The 18,076-nt window shown below is 37.8% G+C and overlaps 1 protein-coding gene across 2 annotated transcripts in view; it reads left to right on the top strand.

Moving 5' to 3' along the window:
• Positions 1–17,709, top strand: part of HIF1A (hypoxia inducible factor 1 subunit alpha) — a 53,386-nt gene extending 35,677 nt beyond the window's left edge. For both annotated transcript variants that reach the window (XM_050797764.1, XM_050797763.1), the window contains exons 7-15: positions 1,354–1,460; positions 3,102–3,249; positions 5,976–6,196; positions 7,169–7,455; positions 9,586–9,708; positions 9,832–10,265; positions 14,153–14,261; positions 15,154–15,280; positions 16,390–17,709. In XM_050797764.1, coding sequence (XP_050653721.1) covers positions 1,354–1,460; positions 3,102–3,249; positions 5,976–6,196; positions 7,169–7,455; positions 9,586–9,708; positions 9,832–10,265; positions 14,153–14,261; positions 15,154–15,280; positions 16,390–16,541 — 1,708 coding nt within the window. In that variant the 3' untranslated portion in view covers positions 16,542–17,709. The remainder of the gene's footprint in view (positions 1–1,353; positions 1,461–3,101; positions 3,250–5,975; positions 6,197–7,168; positions 7,456–9,585; positions 9,709–9,831; positions 10,266–14,152; positions 14,262–15,153; positions 15,281–16,389) is intronic.
• The last annotated feature ends 367 nt before the right edge of the window (positions 17,710–18,076 follow it).

The following is an 18,076-nucleotide window of genomic DNA, read 5'->3' as shown; positions in this document are numbered from 1 at the left end:
ATTTATTTTGTAATAAACTATGGAAGATCTTGCCTTTAAGTGTGAGAACACAAGCAATGTTACTTTTATACCTTTATAGGATATCTTGGCTATGTCCTTCCTGTAGTTAAGTGGGGTTTTTTTCCCACACACAGCATGTTATATAAGGTTTGCTTGCACCTCAGTAAGAAAGTCCTCTGAAATCTAAAGGCTGAGAATCTAAAAGCTTAACTCACGTTTTGCTCCTAGAAAGACTTGAGAAGAGAGTATTTCTGTTCAGCATGGTACTAAGAAGATAGCTTTCTCTTTCTCATGTCATGGTTGCCGTTACATACTGCTTAGAGAGAATAAGCTCTAGTCTCTGTCTTAAATAAAGGTCTACTCTCTGCCAGCGAGATAGATAGGGTAATGGGATTGTTTTCCAATCTGTTGTCATTTGAAATATTGTTTTATCTGAAATTACCCCCATAATTTCACGTAATGCCAAAAACTAAACTGAGTACAAGAGCATCTTCTAAAACCAACATAATTCCTTTAGTTCCCATTTAGTGTAGATGCTCTTTGGTTGATGATAATAGAATTGTGTAGTGGCTATTGATTTCTCAGAGTGAGGTGTTGCCTAGGGGCTTAAAAGTTACTACATAAAGCATTTGGCTTTATGAAAAAATGTTATAGATTTTATCTATATTTTAAAATAAGTGTCAGTGACTGCCTTTATAACTTTTACCATTTAATTTAGTAGTACTTCTTATCTGTTTATTAATACCCTGCCTTGTTACCAAAAGTATGTATAATGAGATGTGGTAAGAATAGGTAACAAGTAGGCCGGGCACGTTGGCTCACGCCTGTAATCCCAGTACTTTGGGAGGCCGAGGCGGGCAGATCACCTGAGGTCAGGAGTTCAAGACCAGCCTGACCAACATGGAGAAACCCCGTCCCTACTAAAAATACAAAATTAGCTGGGCACATGCCCGTAATCCCAGCTACTCAGGAGGCTGAGACAGGGGAATCACTTGAACCCGGGAGGTGGAGGTTGCGGTGAGCCGAGATCATGCCATTGTGCTCCAGCCTAAGCAACACGAGGGAAAATTTGTCTCAAAAAAAAAAGAATAGGTAACAAGTTTGGGTGAAGAGGATAAAAGAGTTAAATAACAGAACGAACATAGAGGACTTAAAGAAATGTGTGGTATTGCATTTAATAACTGTAGTTCCTAAAGGTGAGGTGTAAATTTATTCTAAGCAAAGGAGGATGCTCTTTATTTTTGAAAATTCACTTGTCCATAAGATTAATGCTTATCAGTTAACTTGGGAGAAGAAAATTTTTTATCAGTTAGTCTCCCTTTTTTTCTTAAATCTTGTATTTTTTACTAACAGAATTACCGAATTGATGGGATATGAGCCAGAAGAACTTTTAGGCCGCTCAATTTATGAATATTATCATGCTTTGGACTCTGATCATCTGACCAAAACTCATCATGATAGTAAGTACAATGGAAGAACTCAGAGATATTCTAATTACTTAACTGTTGCAACCTCTGTACAGTTTGGCTACCCATCGAATTCTCTGGTTAAAATGAACCAGTCTTCCCAGACTAAATGTGTTAACAGGCCTATTCAGTACAGATCTTGACCATTTTGTGTTTTGTATTTGTTGCAACAAATATCAGTAAAAATGGAATCATTTAATCATTGACAAAACTTGCTGGCATTTTAAATACAAAGACTTGAAAATCCAAATATTATAGAGTATTGAATAGCATAATTTTCAGAATTCACATAAATACTCAGAACAGTGGTTGGTATGTAAAAGGCACTCAGGAAATATTTGTACAATCAATGAATGTGAAGGTAGTGAACATCACATTTGATAATAAGTAGCATTTTTTAAAATATTTGTAAGTGCATAGTTATGTGTGTATATTTATGGGAGTGTATATTTATGGGTTACATGAGATATTCTGATACAGGTATGCAATACATAAGGATAAATGGAGTACCTATCACCTCAAGCATTATCTTGTGTGACAAACAATCCAGTTATACTCTTTTGGTTATTTTATTTTATTTTTTTTTCTTTTGAGACAGGATCTCACTCTCGGCCAGGCTGGAGTGCGGTTGAGCAATCTTGGCTCACTGCAACCCCTGCCTCCCGGGTTCAAGAGATTCTCCTGCCTCAGCCTCCCAAGTAGCTGGGATTATAGGTGTGTACCACCATGCCTGGCTAATTTTTGTATTTTTAGTATAGACGGGGTTTCGCAATATTGACCTGGCTGTTCTCAAACTCCTGACCTCAGGTTATCCACCTGCCCTGGTACCTGGCCTCTTTTAGTTACTTTAAAATGTACGATTAAATTGTTTTTGACTATAGTCACCCTTAACAAGTACCTTTGACATAAGATTTGATTCTGAATTTTACTCAAATGAATGTTAAGATCCCAAGGTAAGTTAAACTTTGGACTATCTCACCTGTTTAATCTGTACCTATGCATGACTTCTGACTGTGATTGAGGATACCTGAATATCACTGAGTTTGTGTGATTGATGAGCCTTGAACTCAAGAGTAAATCCAAGTCTGCAGTCAGGACCCCCCAATCCTCAAAATAATACCATCATTAGGATTTATTCAGTACTTTCTCCCAAATCAATATTTAATTTAAATTGCCTAAATTGCCAAAATACTTACAATGTGGTATCAATTTATATTTAAATATGCTACGTACAGCTTTTTAAAGTATCTTTGGTTCTCTGGAAACTTTAGTCAGAATTTAAGGAAGTTATTGTGGCACCATTTTCTTGAAAAAGGCTACTGATTATTCTCTAATCTTACACTTTCAACCTAAGTCATTAAAGGAATTTTAGTTACTGAAGATTGTATATTCATGAACTCTTCACTTAGCTCATTGGCAGCAAAGGAGTTTTATTTAGGGGATTTGAAAAAGGAAATGGGTATATTTTCAGCTATTCTGGGACACACTGTCTGAATTTAAGCAGTTACAACTGATTCCACTAAATAAACATTTGTTTTCTAAAACAATGATCAACATTCAGCATCTGTTCATTTAATTGAAAATTCAAAGTTACAATATTTTCTTTGCATGATTCTTTTTCCTTTTCCCCCCTAGTGTTTACTAAAGGACAAGTCACCACAGGACAGTACAGGATGCTTGCCAAAAGAGGTGGATATGTCTGGGTTGAAACTCAAGCAACTGTTATATATAACACCAAGAACTCTCAACCACAGTGCATTGTATGTGTGAATTATGTTGTGAGGTAAGTTTGAGAAATAAACGTTTTTGGGGAATAAATAGTGATTCTTTTTGGATACTCTGTTCATTTATAGGAAGATAAGATTATAAATATTAACTAAATTTTAATTCTTTTTTTTTTTTTTTTTTTTTTTTTTTTTTGAGACAGAGTCTCGCTTTGTCACCCAGGCTAGAGTGCAGTAGCCGGATCTCAGCTCACTGCAAGCTCCGCCTCCCAGGTTCACGCCATTCGCCTGCCTCAGCCTGCCACGTAGCTGGGACTACAGGCGCCTGCCACCTCGCCTGGCTACTTTTTTGTATGTTTTAGTAGAGACGGCGTTTCACCGTGTTAGCCAGGATAGTCTCGATCTCCTGACCTCGTGATCCGCCCGTCTCGGCCTCCCAAAGTGCTGGGATTACAGGCTTGAGCCACCGCGCCCGGCCAAATTTTAATTCTTTTACATCTCTACCAAATTATTATTTTCTGTACTCTGACCTAGGTTTCCAGTCCAGCTATTCTACAGTGATACCACTAAATACTGTCAGTAGTTGTCTATCCCCATACCTTCACTCCTATTTTTAAAAAGACCATGAAAAAAACACCAGATCCATCGACTGGTTTGGTCTACTTATACAGGTATCGGCATATATTATCTCAAGACAGCTCTGTTGTTTTTGTAGGAAGAATACTGACCTACGTTTGTATCATAGCTCTAGCACTCATTAGCTCCCTGACCTTGGGGAAGTCTCTTCATTTTTCTGAATTTCATCTATGTAGATAATCGTTCAGAAGGTTATAATGAAAAGTAAACGAAATTCTATGAGATTAATAAGCTGTATGATGTAATACATGGCTCTTGTATATTCATGAACTTTTCACTTAGCTCTTTGGCTTGTGAATATTATGTACATCACAATTTAATCTTTAATTTGATCTATTTTACCAGACTCCTGCCCCATCTAGTCTACCTGTCCACATTATTACCACCTTCTAGTCCACCTTGCCCATTACTGCCAGGCTAAGCTTTCTAGTGTGGATATCTCATCATCTTATTTTCCTTAGAATTTTAGTGATCTTTTTATCACTTCCAAGATAAACACTTGCCTAGGTGTATAGCATCCTTGTTTACCATCATACTCATGCATCAGAGATTTAGCCTTCCCTTTAAAATCTAGGGTCACCCCTCTTAGGAAGACTTTGGCCAGTTTTTATTTTTGCCACTTCTGACACCATCCTTTAATGTTTTTATATTAGTGCCACAGAGTTCTTTTGTGACTTTACCATTATGTATGAATCTTCCACTTGGAATGTCTTTCTCTTCCTCACACCCCAGTCTGCCTAGCAAATGCCACTTGATCCCAAGTACCAGCTCGTTAGCTTCTCAGTGAAGCAAGCCTTCTCTATTTTAGCAGTTATCACAGTGTATTTTAATTGTTTACATATCTACTTTCACACTGGGTTATAAATTTCTTAAGGTCAATCTTTGGTTCTTAAGGTTAATCTTTGCATTCTCAGTTCATCTCAGATAGTGAACATTTAATATGTTAATTAAAGGAGTAATTTACATTTAAGCCACTCGTGAAGATAAACTGCTGCTCATCATCCCTCTTCAACCCTGTCCTGTAGGTGGTATCACCTTATGTTCTTACCACCAAAGAAAATATGGCCCCTCTCTTAGGACTATCCTTAGATCATGCCTCATATGTTGATGCCAAAGAGTTCTTTTGTGCCAATTTCATAACGTGTGTCAGCACAATTCTGAAGATTTGTTGGTGTCCTTCATGTACTTGACTACAAATTGCCTTGTCATCGTCACTCTTCCCAAAGGATATCTGAAATTCTTTCTTTCTTTTTTTTTTTTTTTGTGAGACGGAGTCTCACTCTGTCGCCCAGGCTGGAATGCAGTGGCGTGATCTTGGCTCACTCCACCTCCTGAGCTCAAGCAATTCTCGTGCCTCAGCCTCTCAAGTAGCTGGGACTACAGACGTGCACCACCACACCGGGTTAATTTTTTGTATTTTTAGTAGAGACAGGGTTTTGCCATGTTGGCCAGGCTCTTGAACTCCCAGGCTCAAGCGACCCATCTGCCTCAGCCTCCCAAAGTGCTGGGATTACAGGCATGAGCCACTGTGCCCAGCCTAGATATCTGAAATTCTTAACTGAAATTAGTCAAATTATCTTGTACTGGGAATTTTTTTTTTTAATTTCAACTTTTATATTTGATTCAGGGGATACATACATAGGTTTGTTACATGGGTATATCATGTGATGCTGAGGTTTGGGGTACAATTGATCCTGTCACCCAGATAGTGAGCATAATACCCAACAGTTGTTCAACCCTTGCCCCTCTCTCCTAGTAGTCCTCAGTGTCTGTTGATGCCATCTTTATGTCCACAAGTAACCCAATGTTTAGCTCCCACTTACAAGTGACAGCATGCAGCATTTGGTTTTCTGTGTCTGGGTTATCTCACTTAGGATAATGGTCTCTGGATGCATCCATGTTGCTGCAAAGAACATGATTTCATTCTTTTTTATGGCTGCATACTGTGCATTGTATTGGGTCTTTATTTTGTAATAGCATTTTAAAACCCTAAATGTGACAAAGTACACGTGAGTGATCATGCATCTCAAGAAATCCTAAAATGTTCCTGTCCATAAAGCAGAATTTTTTAAGACTTTTTCACAGTCCCCCTTCCCCTCACTGTGTCAAGTGCTCATTTGTGAATTACTAATTTCTCTTGTTTTGACAGTGGTATTATTCAGCACGACTTGATTTTCTCCCTTCAACAAACAGAATGTGTCCTTAAACCAGTTGAATCTTCAGATATGAAAATGACTCAGCTATTCACCAAAGTTGAATCAGAAGATACAAGTAGCCTCTTTGACAAACTTAAGAAGGAACCTGATGCTTTAACTTTGCTGGCCCCAGCCGCTGGAGACACAATCATATCTTTAGATTTTGGCAGCAACGGTGAGTAGTTATTTTGTTAATGCCCTAAATTGTGTCTGTTGCTACAAGCCTCATTTCAACTAAACATTACTTTGACGTTTTTTGTTGGTAATCATTTGGACATTACAAGCTAATATATTTTTATAGTTTTCTTAAATGTATTTGCTTAAATATTTTTGCCCTCGTAATTTCTTACCATTCTTGCTTTTTTATATTGTTGGAAATTGTGCTTCAAAGTGTCCTTAAGGTATTTCTTCTTCCCACATAAATTTTTCCTGGCTGCTCTATTTCTGTATCCTGCTGTCAGATTTTCTCCACAGTTTAGCAGAGTTACATGGAAGTAGGCATTGTTGCATTAAAGGATAAAAAGGCAGTCATACTATAACATGAAGCATTGAAGATGAAAACTGCAATTTTAAAGTAGAGAACATTTTAATGTATAAAAAGGTTGGTGTTGCCTTTTGTCTTTTATGCCGTAGAGATTAAGAGGAGGTATCAATAGTGGATTGTAAAGATAACCCAGACTTATGGTTATACTATACTATTATATGTAAACTTTCTGATGAAGGAAAATTTGTTAACATTTTGTTGTCTGATGAATTAGACAAACCTTCCGTGAAAAGGAACACAAATTTTTTGTATGTTAAAATCCCTGTGGCCAGGCGCAGTGGCTCACGCCTGTAATCCCAGCACTCTGGGAGGCCAAGGCGGGTGGATCACTTGAGGTTAGGAGTTCGAGACCAGCCTGGCCACCATGGTGAAACCCCGTCTCTACCAAAAATACAAAAATTAGCTGGGCGTGGTGGTGTGCGCCTGTAATCCCAACTACTTGGGAGGCTGAGGCAGGAGAATTGCTTGAACCTGGGAGGCAGAGGTGGCAGTGAGCCAAGATTGCACCATTGTACTCCAGCCTGGGCAACAGAGCAAGACTATCTTGGGTTAAAAAAAAAAATCCTTGTATACTTTAGACTGACTCATATTTTTTCCCCACAGACACAGAAACTGATGACCAGCAACTTGAGGAAGTACCATTGTATAATGATGTAATGCTCCCCTCATCCAACGAAAAATTACAGAATATAAATTTGGCAATGTCTCCATTACCCACCTCTGAAACGCCAAAGCCACTTCGAAGTAGTGCTGACCCTGCACTCAATCAAGAAGTTGCATTAAAATTAGAACCAAATCCAGAGTCATTGGAACTTTCTTTTACCATGCCCCAAATTCAGGATCAGCCACCTAGTCCTTCTGATGGAAGCACTAGACAAAGTTCACCTGAGGTAGGTGTCATGATATAATCAGAAAGAGACAACTTTCAGATTTTAACATTCAAGAATGTATTTATAAGTTTGACTCAAACACTCATTTGAACCACAAATTACATTTGTGTGTGTGTTTGAATTTTAGCACTTTAAAATTATTGCAAGAGCTATTGCCTAACTTAGACCTGAGCATATGTTTTAGGCTCAAAGATAGTCAGGAACATGGGAAGAAACTAGCTTAATATAAACCAAAAGGTGAAATGTACATTATTTCTCTATATCAGTAGGACAAAAACATCCTGAATTTGGACATTTAAAGAGAATAGTACTAAGTGTGCTCAAGGTAGCCACAGCCTATACCTGTTACCCCTTTTAGTTTGTTTTATTGTGTTTTGTTTTGTTTTGAGAGTCTCACTATCACCCAGGCTGGAGTGCAGTGGTGTAATCACAGCTCACTACAGCCTCAACCTTCCAGGCTCAAATGATTCTCCCACCTCAGTCTCCCGAGTAGCTGGGACTACAGGCCCGTACCACCATGCCTGGCTGATTTTTTAACCATTTTTTTTTTTGGTGGAGTCAGGGTTCTCACTATATTGCCCAGGCTGGTTTTAAACTCCTGGGCTCAAGTGATCCTCCTGCCTTGGCCTCCCGAAGTACTAGGATTACAGGCGTGAGCTCCCATGCCTGGCCCATTACCCCTTTGAGTTGGAGAACTGTCTGGTAGCAATAGACTTAACAGGGTTTAAATGGGAAAGGACTTTATAAATTCTTTGCCCAGTTTAGTCCAATTTCCATCACTATTTTGAAATTTTGGATAAGTATAACATGAAAATAACAAGTGTTACATAAAATACTTAGTAACTGGTCTTTCTTATTCTGGATCTGTCTTGATATTAATTGTCCTATAAACACAATAAAAATAATCTTTAAAGGCTAGGCTGGCCAAGACTGGAGATATCACACAGGGCTCTATTTCTAAATCTAGAATGATTCCATTTTAGGGCTTTGTACATCTAAAAATATACTCAGGAGTAGGACAACTAAGATCCGAACATTATAACTTGATAAATGAGGCATAAATAAGCTTTAATAAGTGGTAAATAATTCTACATTGAATATTTGTTGAATAAAACTGACAAGCTAAGAGTAGGAGATTTGACATCTCATAGCCTTGTGGTGAATGAATATATATCCTATGCTCTGGTTGCTTAATTTACCCACCACAAAAAAAAAGTTTGGTTCATCTTGGTTTTTATCTAACAAAAGTAAATCTAACAAAAACATTAGAATGAGGAAAGCAAAATTTCTTGTTTAGAATACACAGCTATAGTTTTTTGTTAAAATTCTTGCCCAGAACTCTTAAAATAGTAATAATGTACATTCGTTCAGGTATATGCAGGTAAAATAACTTAAGTTTCTACTCCCACCCCTGACAATAGCTGTGAGATTTTTACGTAGCTCAGTCACCACAGGAATGTGCCTTCTCAGTTCAAAGATAAATTCCAGTGAATGTAGCATCTAGTTAATTGGTCAATTAGGTACCATTGTGGAATGTGAATTACCAAATAGGTTTTATTCTTAGAATAAGGTGTTTCTTTTCATCTTAATTTTGTAAATGATGTTATATTACATAGTCAGAAATATGTATATTGGCAAAATTAGTTACCAGTATAAGCTTCAAAATGTCACTATTTTCACTTTTTTTTTTTTTTTTTTTTTTTTTTTTTTTGAGATGGAGTCTCACTCTGTCACCAGGCTGGAGTGCAGTGGCATGATCTTGGCTCACTGCAGCCTCCGCTTCCCAGGTTCAAGTGATTCTCCTGCCTCAGCCTCCTGAGTTGCTGGGATTACAGGCATATGTCACCATGCCCAGCTAATTTTTGTATGTTTAGTAGAGACGAGGTTTCACCATGTTGGCCCGGATGGTCTCAATCTCTTGACCTCGTGATCCACCCGCCTTGGCTTCCCAAAGTGCTGGGATTACAGGCGTGAGCCACCAAGCCCAGCCTAGTTAAATAAAATTTGATAAACACGATGGACTTGGTTGTGTGTTTTCTGGTTTTTCTGAGATCTAGTTTGAAAATTCTGACAACTAGCAAAGTATATGGAGGCTTCTTCAGGAAATAGTAAACGTATTTCTTTTTACAGCCTAATAGTCCCAGTGAATATTGTTTTTATGTGGATAGTGATATGGTCAATGAATTCAAGTTGGAATTGGTAGAAAAACTTTTTGCTGAAGACACAGAAGCAAAGAACCCATTTTCCACTCAGGTATATTAACTTGTTTTATATTAAATTTCATTAATTTTTAGTCTGAAGTAACTTTGAGTTTCACTTGTTTTTTATTTATAAAGTGTAGCCATTGTAAAAACTCATGTATTTGCTGTTTTAAAGGACACAGATTTAGACTTGGAGATGTTAGCTCCCTATATCCCAATGGATGATGACTTCCAGTTACGTTCCTTCGATCAGTTGTCACCATTAGAAAGCAGTTCCGCAAGCCCTGAAAGCGCAAGTCCTCAAAGCACAGTTACAGTATTCCAGCAGACTCAAATACAAGAACCTACTGCTAATGCCACCACTACCACTGCCACCACTGATGAATTAAAAACAGTGACAAAAGACCGTATGGAAGACATTAAAATATTGATTGCATCTCCATCTTCTACCCACATACATAAAGAAACTACTAGTGCCACATCATCACCATATAGAGATACTCAAAGTCGGACAGCCTCACCAAACAGAGCAGGAAAAGGAGTCATAGAACAGACAGAAAAATCTCATCCAAGAAGCCCTAACGTGTTATCTGTCACTTTGAGTCAAAGGTATTTATGTGTAACATTCAAGTTACAGTTCTTTTATTATTTTTGAGATAAATGTATGTGATAGTACATGATTTCTAAACTTATAGCAAACTTTCTGATATATATGCCCTAAGGCAAATTCTTGAGCACTCAAAAAACTTTCTAAATTAACCTCATATATATATATATATATATATATATATATATATATTTTTTTTTTTTTTTTTTTTTTTTTGAGACAGAGTCTTGCTCTGTCACCCAGGCTGGAGTGCAATGGTGCAATCTCAGCTCACAGCAACCTCCGCCTCCTGGGTGCAAGCCATTCTCCTGCCTCAGCCTCCCAAGTAGCTGGGATTGCAGGCATGCGCCACCGCGCCCAGCTAATTTGTTTTGTATTTTTCGTAGAGACAGGGTTTCTCCATGTTGGTCAGGCTGGTCTCGAACTCCCGACCTTAGGTGATCCCCCTGCCTCGACCTCCGAAAGAGCTGGGATTACCGGCCTGAGCCACCACACCCAGCCCTATTTTTTCTAAAATAATTATAAATTCTAAAATTATCTATCTAAATGTGGGAGGGTCTTTCAACACCTTTAAAATAAAATCCACCTCAGTTAAGTTCTGTAAATATTTAAGAGTTGGCTCAGATGTACTTCTTGCAGTTGTTTAAATCAGACTAGTTAACTACCCTTGCTACTTAGATGCTTCCATTTCTTAGAGCTCTTTTTTAAGTTTATCTGAAGGAAAGCCCTTCCAATTTAAGGGTTATTTCCAATTACACATTCCAAATTGAGCCTTCCATCTTCAGCATTCAATATAGATATTTACAAGCCCCTCTTTTAAAATTTTATTATAGTTAACTTGTATTAAAGTTGCTTTTATTTTTCATTACATATTTGTAGAACATTAGCTATATATATATTGCAGGCTACATAGGTTTTCTAACTCTATACCAGAAATCTAAGCATGAATTATGACATTACTTCTGTGGAGCTAGTTCAAACAAACATATGGACACGACCCAATTTTTAAGTTATACTTTCTGTATATAATTTGTAAGGGGATTTCACATATTTTAAGTTTGAGGCTATAGCTAGAAGAAATTTTTATCTAATAAGTGTGTGGAAGAGGGGAATGATTCCTCCTCCACTATGTCTAGACTAAGCCAGCTATCAATAGCAATAGGAAAGAACCACTGTCGTAGCCAGAGCACATAGGTTTTTTTCCCTGCCTAGCATTCCCACCTTGACCTAGAGTGCTGGGAGACGTCTTTTCCCTAAGCTTGGAAAAGATCTTGGGGCTTTAGATGAACTCAGAAGTACTTTCTGTTACTTTATTTACTGTATCACTAACTCACTTTTGACTCTGAGCTCCACGAGGGCAATCATAGTGTCCTGGGTATTTTAGTGATACTAATACTTAGCTCATGACCTAATGTGTAGTACTTCCTCAGTAAATGGTTGTTGGGGCAGGGCGCGGTGGCTCATACCTGTAATCTCAGCACTTTGGGAGGCTGAAGCGGGTGGATCACCTAAGGCCAAGAGTTTCAGACCAGTCTGGCCAACATGGTGAAACCCTGTCTACTAAAAATACAAAAATTTGCTGGGTATGGTGGCACACGCTTGTAATCCCAGCTACTTGGGAGGCTGAGGCAGCAGAATTGCTTGAACCCTGGAGGCGGAGGCTGCAGTGAGCCAAGATCAGGCCATTGCACTCCAGCCTGGGCAACAAGAGTGAAACTCCGTTTAAAAAAAAAAAAGAAAGGTTGTTGGACTGACAGATGCATGAATACAGTAATAAAAATGACAATCACTTCTAAGTTACAGTTTACAATCAGCTACAGAGGATGGGATATCCAGTTTTCTGAACAACTGTTCTCTTGTACTTGTCAAAGCCAAAGGGTAACACATCAGATCACTTTAGCAAGTTTTTTTTTTTTTTTCTGAGACAGAGTTTCGCTCTTGTTGTCCAGGCCGGAGTGCAATGGCGTGATCACGGATCTCAGCTCACCGCAACCGCTGCCTCGCCGGTTCAGGCGATTCTCGTGCCTCAGCCTCCCGAGTAGCTGGGATTACAGGCATGCACCACCACGCCCAGCTAATTTTATATATATATATATATATTTTTTTTTTTTTTTTTTTTTTTTTTTTTTTTTGAGGCGGAGTCTTCACTCTGTCGCCCAGGCTGGAGTGCAGTGGCACCATCTCGGCTCACTGCAAGCTCCGCCTCCCGGGTTCGCGCCATTCTCCTGCCTCAGCCTCCGGAGTAGCTGGGACTACAGGCGCCCGCCACCGCGCCCGGCTAATTTTTTGTATTTTAGTAGAGACGGGGTTTCACCGTGTTAGCCAGGATGGTCTCGATCTACTGACCTCGTGATCCGCCCGCCTCGGCCTCCCAAAGTGCAGGGATTACAGGCGTGAACCACCGCGCCCGGCCCAGCTAATTTTATATTTTTAGTAGAGACAGGGTTTCTCCATGTTGGTCAGGCTGATCTCAAACTCCCGACCTCAGGTGATCCGCCCGCCTCAGCCTCCCAAAGTATTGGGATTACAGGCGAGCCACTGCACCCAGCTAGCAATTGTTTTTAAACATTAGTTCCAATGTAGTGTACACTGAAAACTTTTATGAAAGGAATTTCAAAAATTAAACCATTAAAAACATAACTACTAAGTACTACTACTACTACTACAACGATAGTTACATGATAGACTGAGTGTACATTTCATAAAGACAATATATCTATATAAGAATTTTTAAACTTGCCTGTCTGTATAATAGAAGTTTTATAGAAATTTTTTAAAAACCAAAGAAAACTGCAAAATAAGAGAGCAGTTAGATCACTTACCTATTTGGCATTCTCAACTATCTGGAACAACAAGGAGCCATTATGATTATGCATTTGGTTTATGGGGGGGTCTTGAAAAGTCAAAATAATATAACAAAGCTGATGTACTTTACTCATTAGAACAATTCTTCATGATTTGATGTTAATTTTAGATATACATAGTTCATGTTTGATAACCAGATCAATACTGAGTGAAAAATAGCATAGTGGAAAGAGCAGGGGAGGGGAGGTAGGGATCTGGAGACCTAGAGTGTACTTCCATATCACAACTAGTGAGCAGTAGGACTTTGAGAAAGTTACCCAATAGGCCTCGGGATTCTCATTTATAAAATGGGTATGATATGCCTGCCTTATCTATCTTGGGAACTTAAGTAAGATTAAAATGAACTAATGAACTTGAAATGTTTTATAAACTGAAAATGCTATATGAATGTGAAATTGATCTTATATTTCAATAGTCCCAACAGTATCACCGCATTGTTATGTTAGGTGGAATAAAAGGACAATATTTAACTGTTTTGACTCTACAAGAATGTCAATTTAGTTGTGTTCAGCTGTATTTTATAAAATAGGGATATGCATACTGTAGAAAATTTTCTGTTAAATTAAGCTTTGAAGGCCAGGTGCTCACGCCTGTAATCTCAGCACTTTGGGAGGCCAAGGTGGGCAGATCACTTGCGCTCAGGAGTTTGAGACCACCCTGAGCAACATGGTGAAATCCCATCTCTACAAAAATATATATATATAAATCAGCCATAATCCCATCTACTTGAGAGGCTGAGGTGGGAGGATCACTTGACTCCAGAGACAGAGCTTGGTTACAGTAAGCAGAAATCATGTCTCTGCACTCCAGCCTGGCTGACAGAGACCCTGTTTCACCCCAAAAAAAAACAAGTTTTGACTTTTAGGGTGATAAACTTTAGTAATCAGGAGAGTTATGTTATATATATTACATTCCTTAATATTGGAGAACTAAGGAATTATGTATTTTCTTTAAAAGAGCTCACTGGATATTTTTTTAAAAAATAAAAGAGCTATATTTTCATTTACAATTTTTTTCTTTTCAGAACTACAGTTCCTGAGGAAGAACTAAATCCAAAGATACTAGCTTTGCAGAATGCTCAGAGAAAGCGAAAAATGGAACATGATGGTTCACTTTTTCAAGCAGTAGGAATTGTAAGTATGAGAGTAGTAGGTTTTGCTTTTCTAGCTAATGTGCTATTTCTGTGTGTGTGTGTGTGTGTGTTTCCACGTTTCTTCCAAATAGTAAAGTTATATTTTCAGAATTTATACATTGGGGTTTTTTTTACTCTGTATACACTGGTTTTTAAAAATACAAATGTTTAATGAATACATTCTTGGTATAAAAATTCCAAACAATTCCAATGTATTTTGAATTAAAAAGTGAAGTTCTCCCCTTACTCCACCCTGAATATCACCACCAATCTCATTCTCTTCCCTTTAAGTTACTTTGCCTGATTAAAAGAACTGGTATTGGCCGGGCGCAGTGCCTCACACCTGTAATCCCAGCACTTTGGGAGGCCGAGGCGAGGATCACTTGAGGTCAGGAGTTTGAGACCAGCCTGGCCAACTTGGTGAAACCCTGTCTCTACTAAAAATACAACAATCAGCCAGGTGTGGTAGTGCACGACTGTAATCCCAGCCACTCTGGAGGCTGAGGCAAGAGAATAGCTTGAACCCGGGAGGTGGAGGTTGCGGTGAGCCGAGATCAGGCCACTGCACTCCGCCTGGGTGAGAGAGTAAGAGTCCATCTCAAATTAAAAAAAGAACTGCTATGTTTTGGGGTAAGTCAATGGTGGTATAATACATTCTGATATTTTCAAACTAAATTAACTGGAAAGTATTTATAGACAGAATGGTCATAATGGATGGCAAATAACTTTATGGTCATAATGGATAGCAAATAACTTAAAGTATTTAAAATAATTTAGGGTAGTATTTTAGAAACTGCCTATATAATGTTATTAAATTTACACCGATTTCAAGGTTTTTGGTTGTTTAAAAAAAATTGAACAAACTAAACTTGAAATAACTTTACTGTTTATAGGGAACATTATTACAGCAGCCAGACGATCATGCAGCTACTACATCACTTTCTTGGAAACGTGTAAAAGGATGCAAATCTAGTGAACAGAATGGAATGGAGCAAAAGACAATTATTTTAATACCCTCTGGTTAGTTTATTCTTTCTGACCTTGAACATCACAGAGACAAAATACATGAAACATTTTTGTTTAGGAGCTTTAATCTAAGTGAGAAATGACTTTGGTTCCTTAGCAAGATTAAAAAGTAAAGTTGCGGCTGGGCGCGGTGGCTCACGCCTGTAATCCCAGCACTTTGGGAGGTCGAGGCGGGTGGATCATCTGAGGTCAGGAGTTGGAGACCAGCCTGGCTACCATGGTGAAACCCCGTCTCTACTAAAAATACAAAAATTAGCTGGGTGTGGTGGTGGGTGCCTGTAATCCCACCTATTTGGGAGGCTGAGGCATGAGAATCGCTTGAACCCGGGAGGCAGAGGTTGCAATGAGCCAAGATGGCATCACTGCATTCCAGCCTGCGTGACAAGAGTGAGACTCTGCCTCAAAAAAAAAAAAAAAAAAAAGTAGTATTTCATTTAATGGTCTTAATACAGAGATTAACATTTCAAGGTGGAGCTTTTCATTTTTCATAATTTTATTTGACTTACCTATGTCTGTGTGCTGTCAATATTGATAGAAGCTGAAATTTGTGAATTTTTATGACTACTTTATTTTTCTTTTTTTTTCTTTTTTTTGTGAGACAGGGTCTTGCTCTGTTGCCCAGGCCTGGAGTGCAGTGGCATGATCATAGCTCACTGCAGTCTCAAATTCCTGTGCTCAAGCAATCATTTCAGCCCCCTGAGTAGCTCGCACTACAGACATGCCTCACCACGCCCGGCTGCTTTTTGTAGAGATGGGGTCTCACTACGTCGCCCAGGCTGGTTTCAAACTCCTGGCCTCAAGTGATCCTCCTGCCTCAGCCTGTGCTAGGATTACAGGCATCAGCCTCGATGCCCACCATATTTGTGCCTTTTTCCAAACTGTTATTTCTTTGTGCCTTTATTGTATCCTGTAAACATTTCTGAGACAGCAACAGTATCACTTGATTATACTTACTTTTTTACATAGTTGTTGTTTTGCCAGGTAGACTAAAAACCCTTCTAGAAGTTTGCTTTATTTTCTATGATACCTAACACATTGTGGGTGTTTAATAAATATTCATTGACTAGATGAATGTATACTTAGGTATCTCGTTTGTTTTTCAGATTTAGCATGTAGACTGCTGGGGCAATCAATGGATGAAAGTGGATTACCACAGCTGACCAGTTATGATTGTGAAGTTAATGCTCCTATACAAGGCAGCAGAAACCTACTGCAGGGTGAAGAATTACTCAGAGCTTTGGATCAAGTTAACTGAGCTTTTTCATAATTTCATTCCTTTTTTTGGACACTGGTGGCTCATTACCTAAAGCAGTCTATTTATATTTTCTACATCTAATTTTAGAAGCCTGGCTACAATACTGCACAAATTTGGTTAGTTCAATTTTGATCCCCTTTCTACTTAATTTACATTAATGCTCTTTTTTAGTATGTTCTTTAATGCTGGATCACAGACAGCTTATTTTCTCAGTTTTTTGGTATTTAAACCATTGCATTGCAGTAGCATCATTTTAAAAAAATGCACCTTTTTATTTATTTATTTTTGGCTAGGGAGTTTATCCCTTTTTCGAATTATTTTTAAGAAGATGCCAATATAATTTTTGTAAGAAGGCAGTAACCTTTCATCATGATCATAGGCAGTTGAAAAATTTTTACACCTTTTTTTTCACATTTTACATAAATAATAATGCTTTGCCAGCAGTACGTGGTAGCCACAATTGCACAATATATTTTCTTAAAAAATACCAGCAGTTACTCATGGAATATATTCTGCATTTATAAAACTAGTTTTTAAGAAGAAATTTTTTTTGGCCTATGAAATTGTTAAACCTGGAACATGACATTGTTAATCATGTAATGATTCTTAAATGCTGTATGGTTTATTATTTAAATGGGTAAAGCCATTTACATGATATAGAAAGATATGCATATATCTAGAAGGTATGTGGCATTTATTTGGATAAAATTCTCAATTCAGAGAAATCATCTGATGTTTCTATAGTCACTTTGCCAGCTCAAAAGAAAACAATACCCTATGTAGTTGTGGAAGTTTATGCTAATATTGTGTAACTGATATTAAACCTAAATGTTCTGCCTACCCTGTTGGTATAGATATTTTGAGCAGACTGTAAACAAGAAAAAAAAAATCATGCATTCTTAGCAAAATTGCCTAGTATATTAATTTGCTCAAAATACAATGTTTGATTTTATGCACTTTGTCGCTATTAACATCCTTTTTTTATGTAGATTTCAATAATTGAATAATTTTAGAAGCATTATTTTAGGAATATATAGTTGTCACAGTAAATATCTTGTTTTTTCTATGTACATTGTACAAATTTTTCATTCCTTTTGCTCTTTGTGGTTGGATCTAACACTAACTGTATTGTTTTGTTACATCAAATAAACATCTTCTGTGGACCAGGCCCCTTTGATCAGCTTTTATGTTCAAATATAAATAATATTTGCTTCAACACCTCCAACTCATAAAATTGTTTACCAACAGTTTAAGCACTTTATGAAAATTACATGGTACTGGTTATTTCTACATTTGTCTTATTGCCATCACCTTAATGTATGTTGAGTCCCTAAATGTCATGTTAAATAATAACAACCATCATATCCCATTGAAAAGAGTATGTTATTAGAAAAGAAAGGTCATTTTTAAGTTTCTGAGCCTATTAAAATGTTCAAACACAAAATTTTAGTATTTTTAAAACATGCATGGGATGAGCGAAGCCGTTCTCAGCATTATAGTCACATAATGTTACAAAGGCTAGAGTTTCTCTGAAG

Source organism: Macaca thibetana, chromosome 7, assembly GCF_024542745.1.
Source record: "Macaca thibetana thibetana isolate TM-01 chromosome 7, ASM2454274v1, whole genome shotgun sequence".
In the NCBI taxonomy this organism is placed as follows: domain Eukaryota; kingdom Metazoa; phylum Chordata; class Mammalia; order Primates; family Cercopithecidae; genus Macaca; species Macaca thibetana.
Note: the sequence above shows the minus strand (reverse complement) of the source record. Positions and strands in the feature narration are given on the sequence as shown.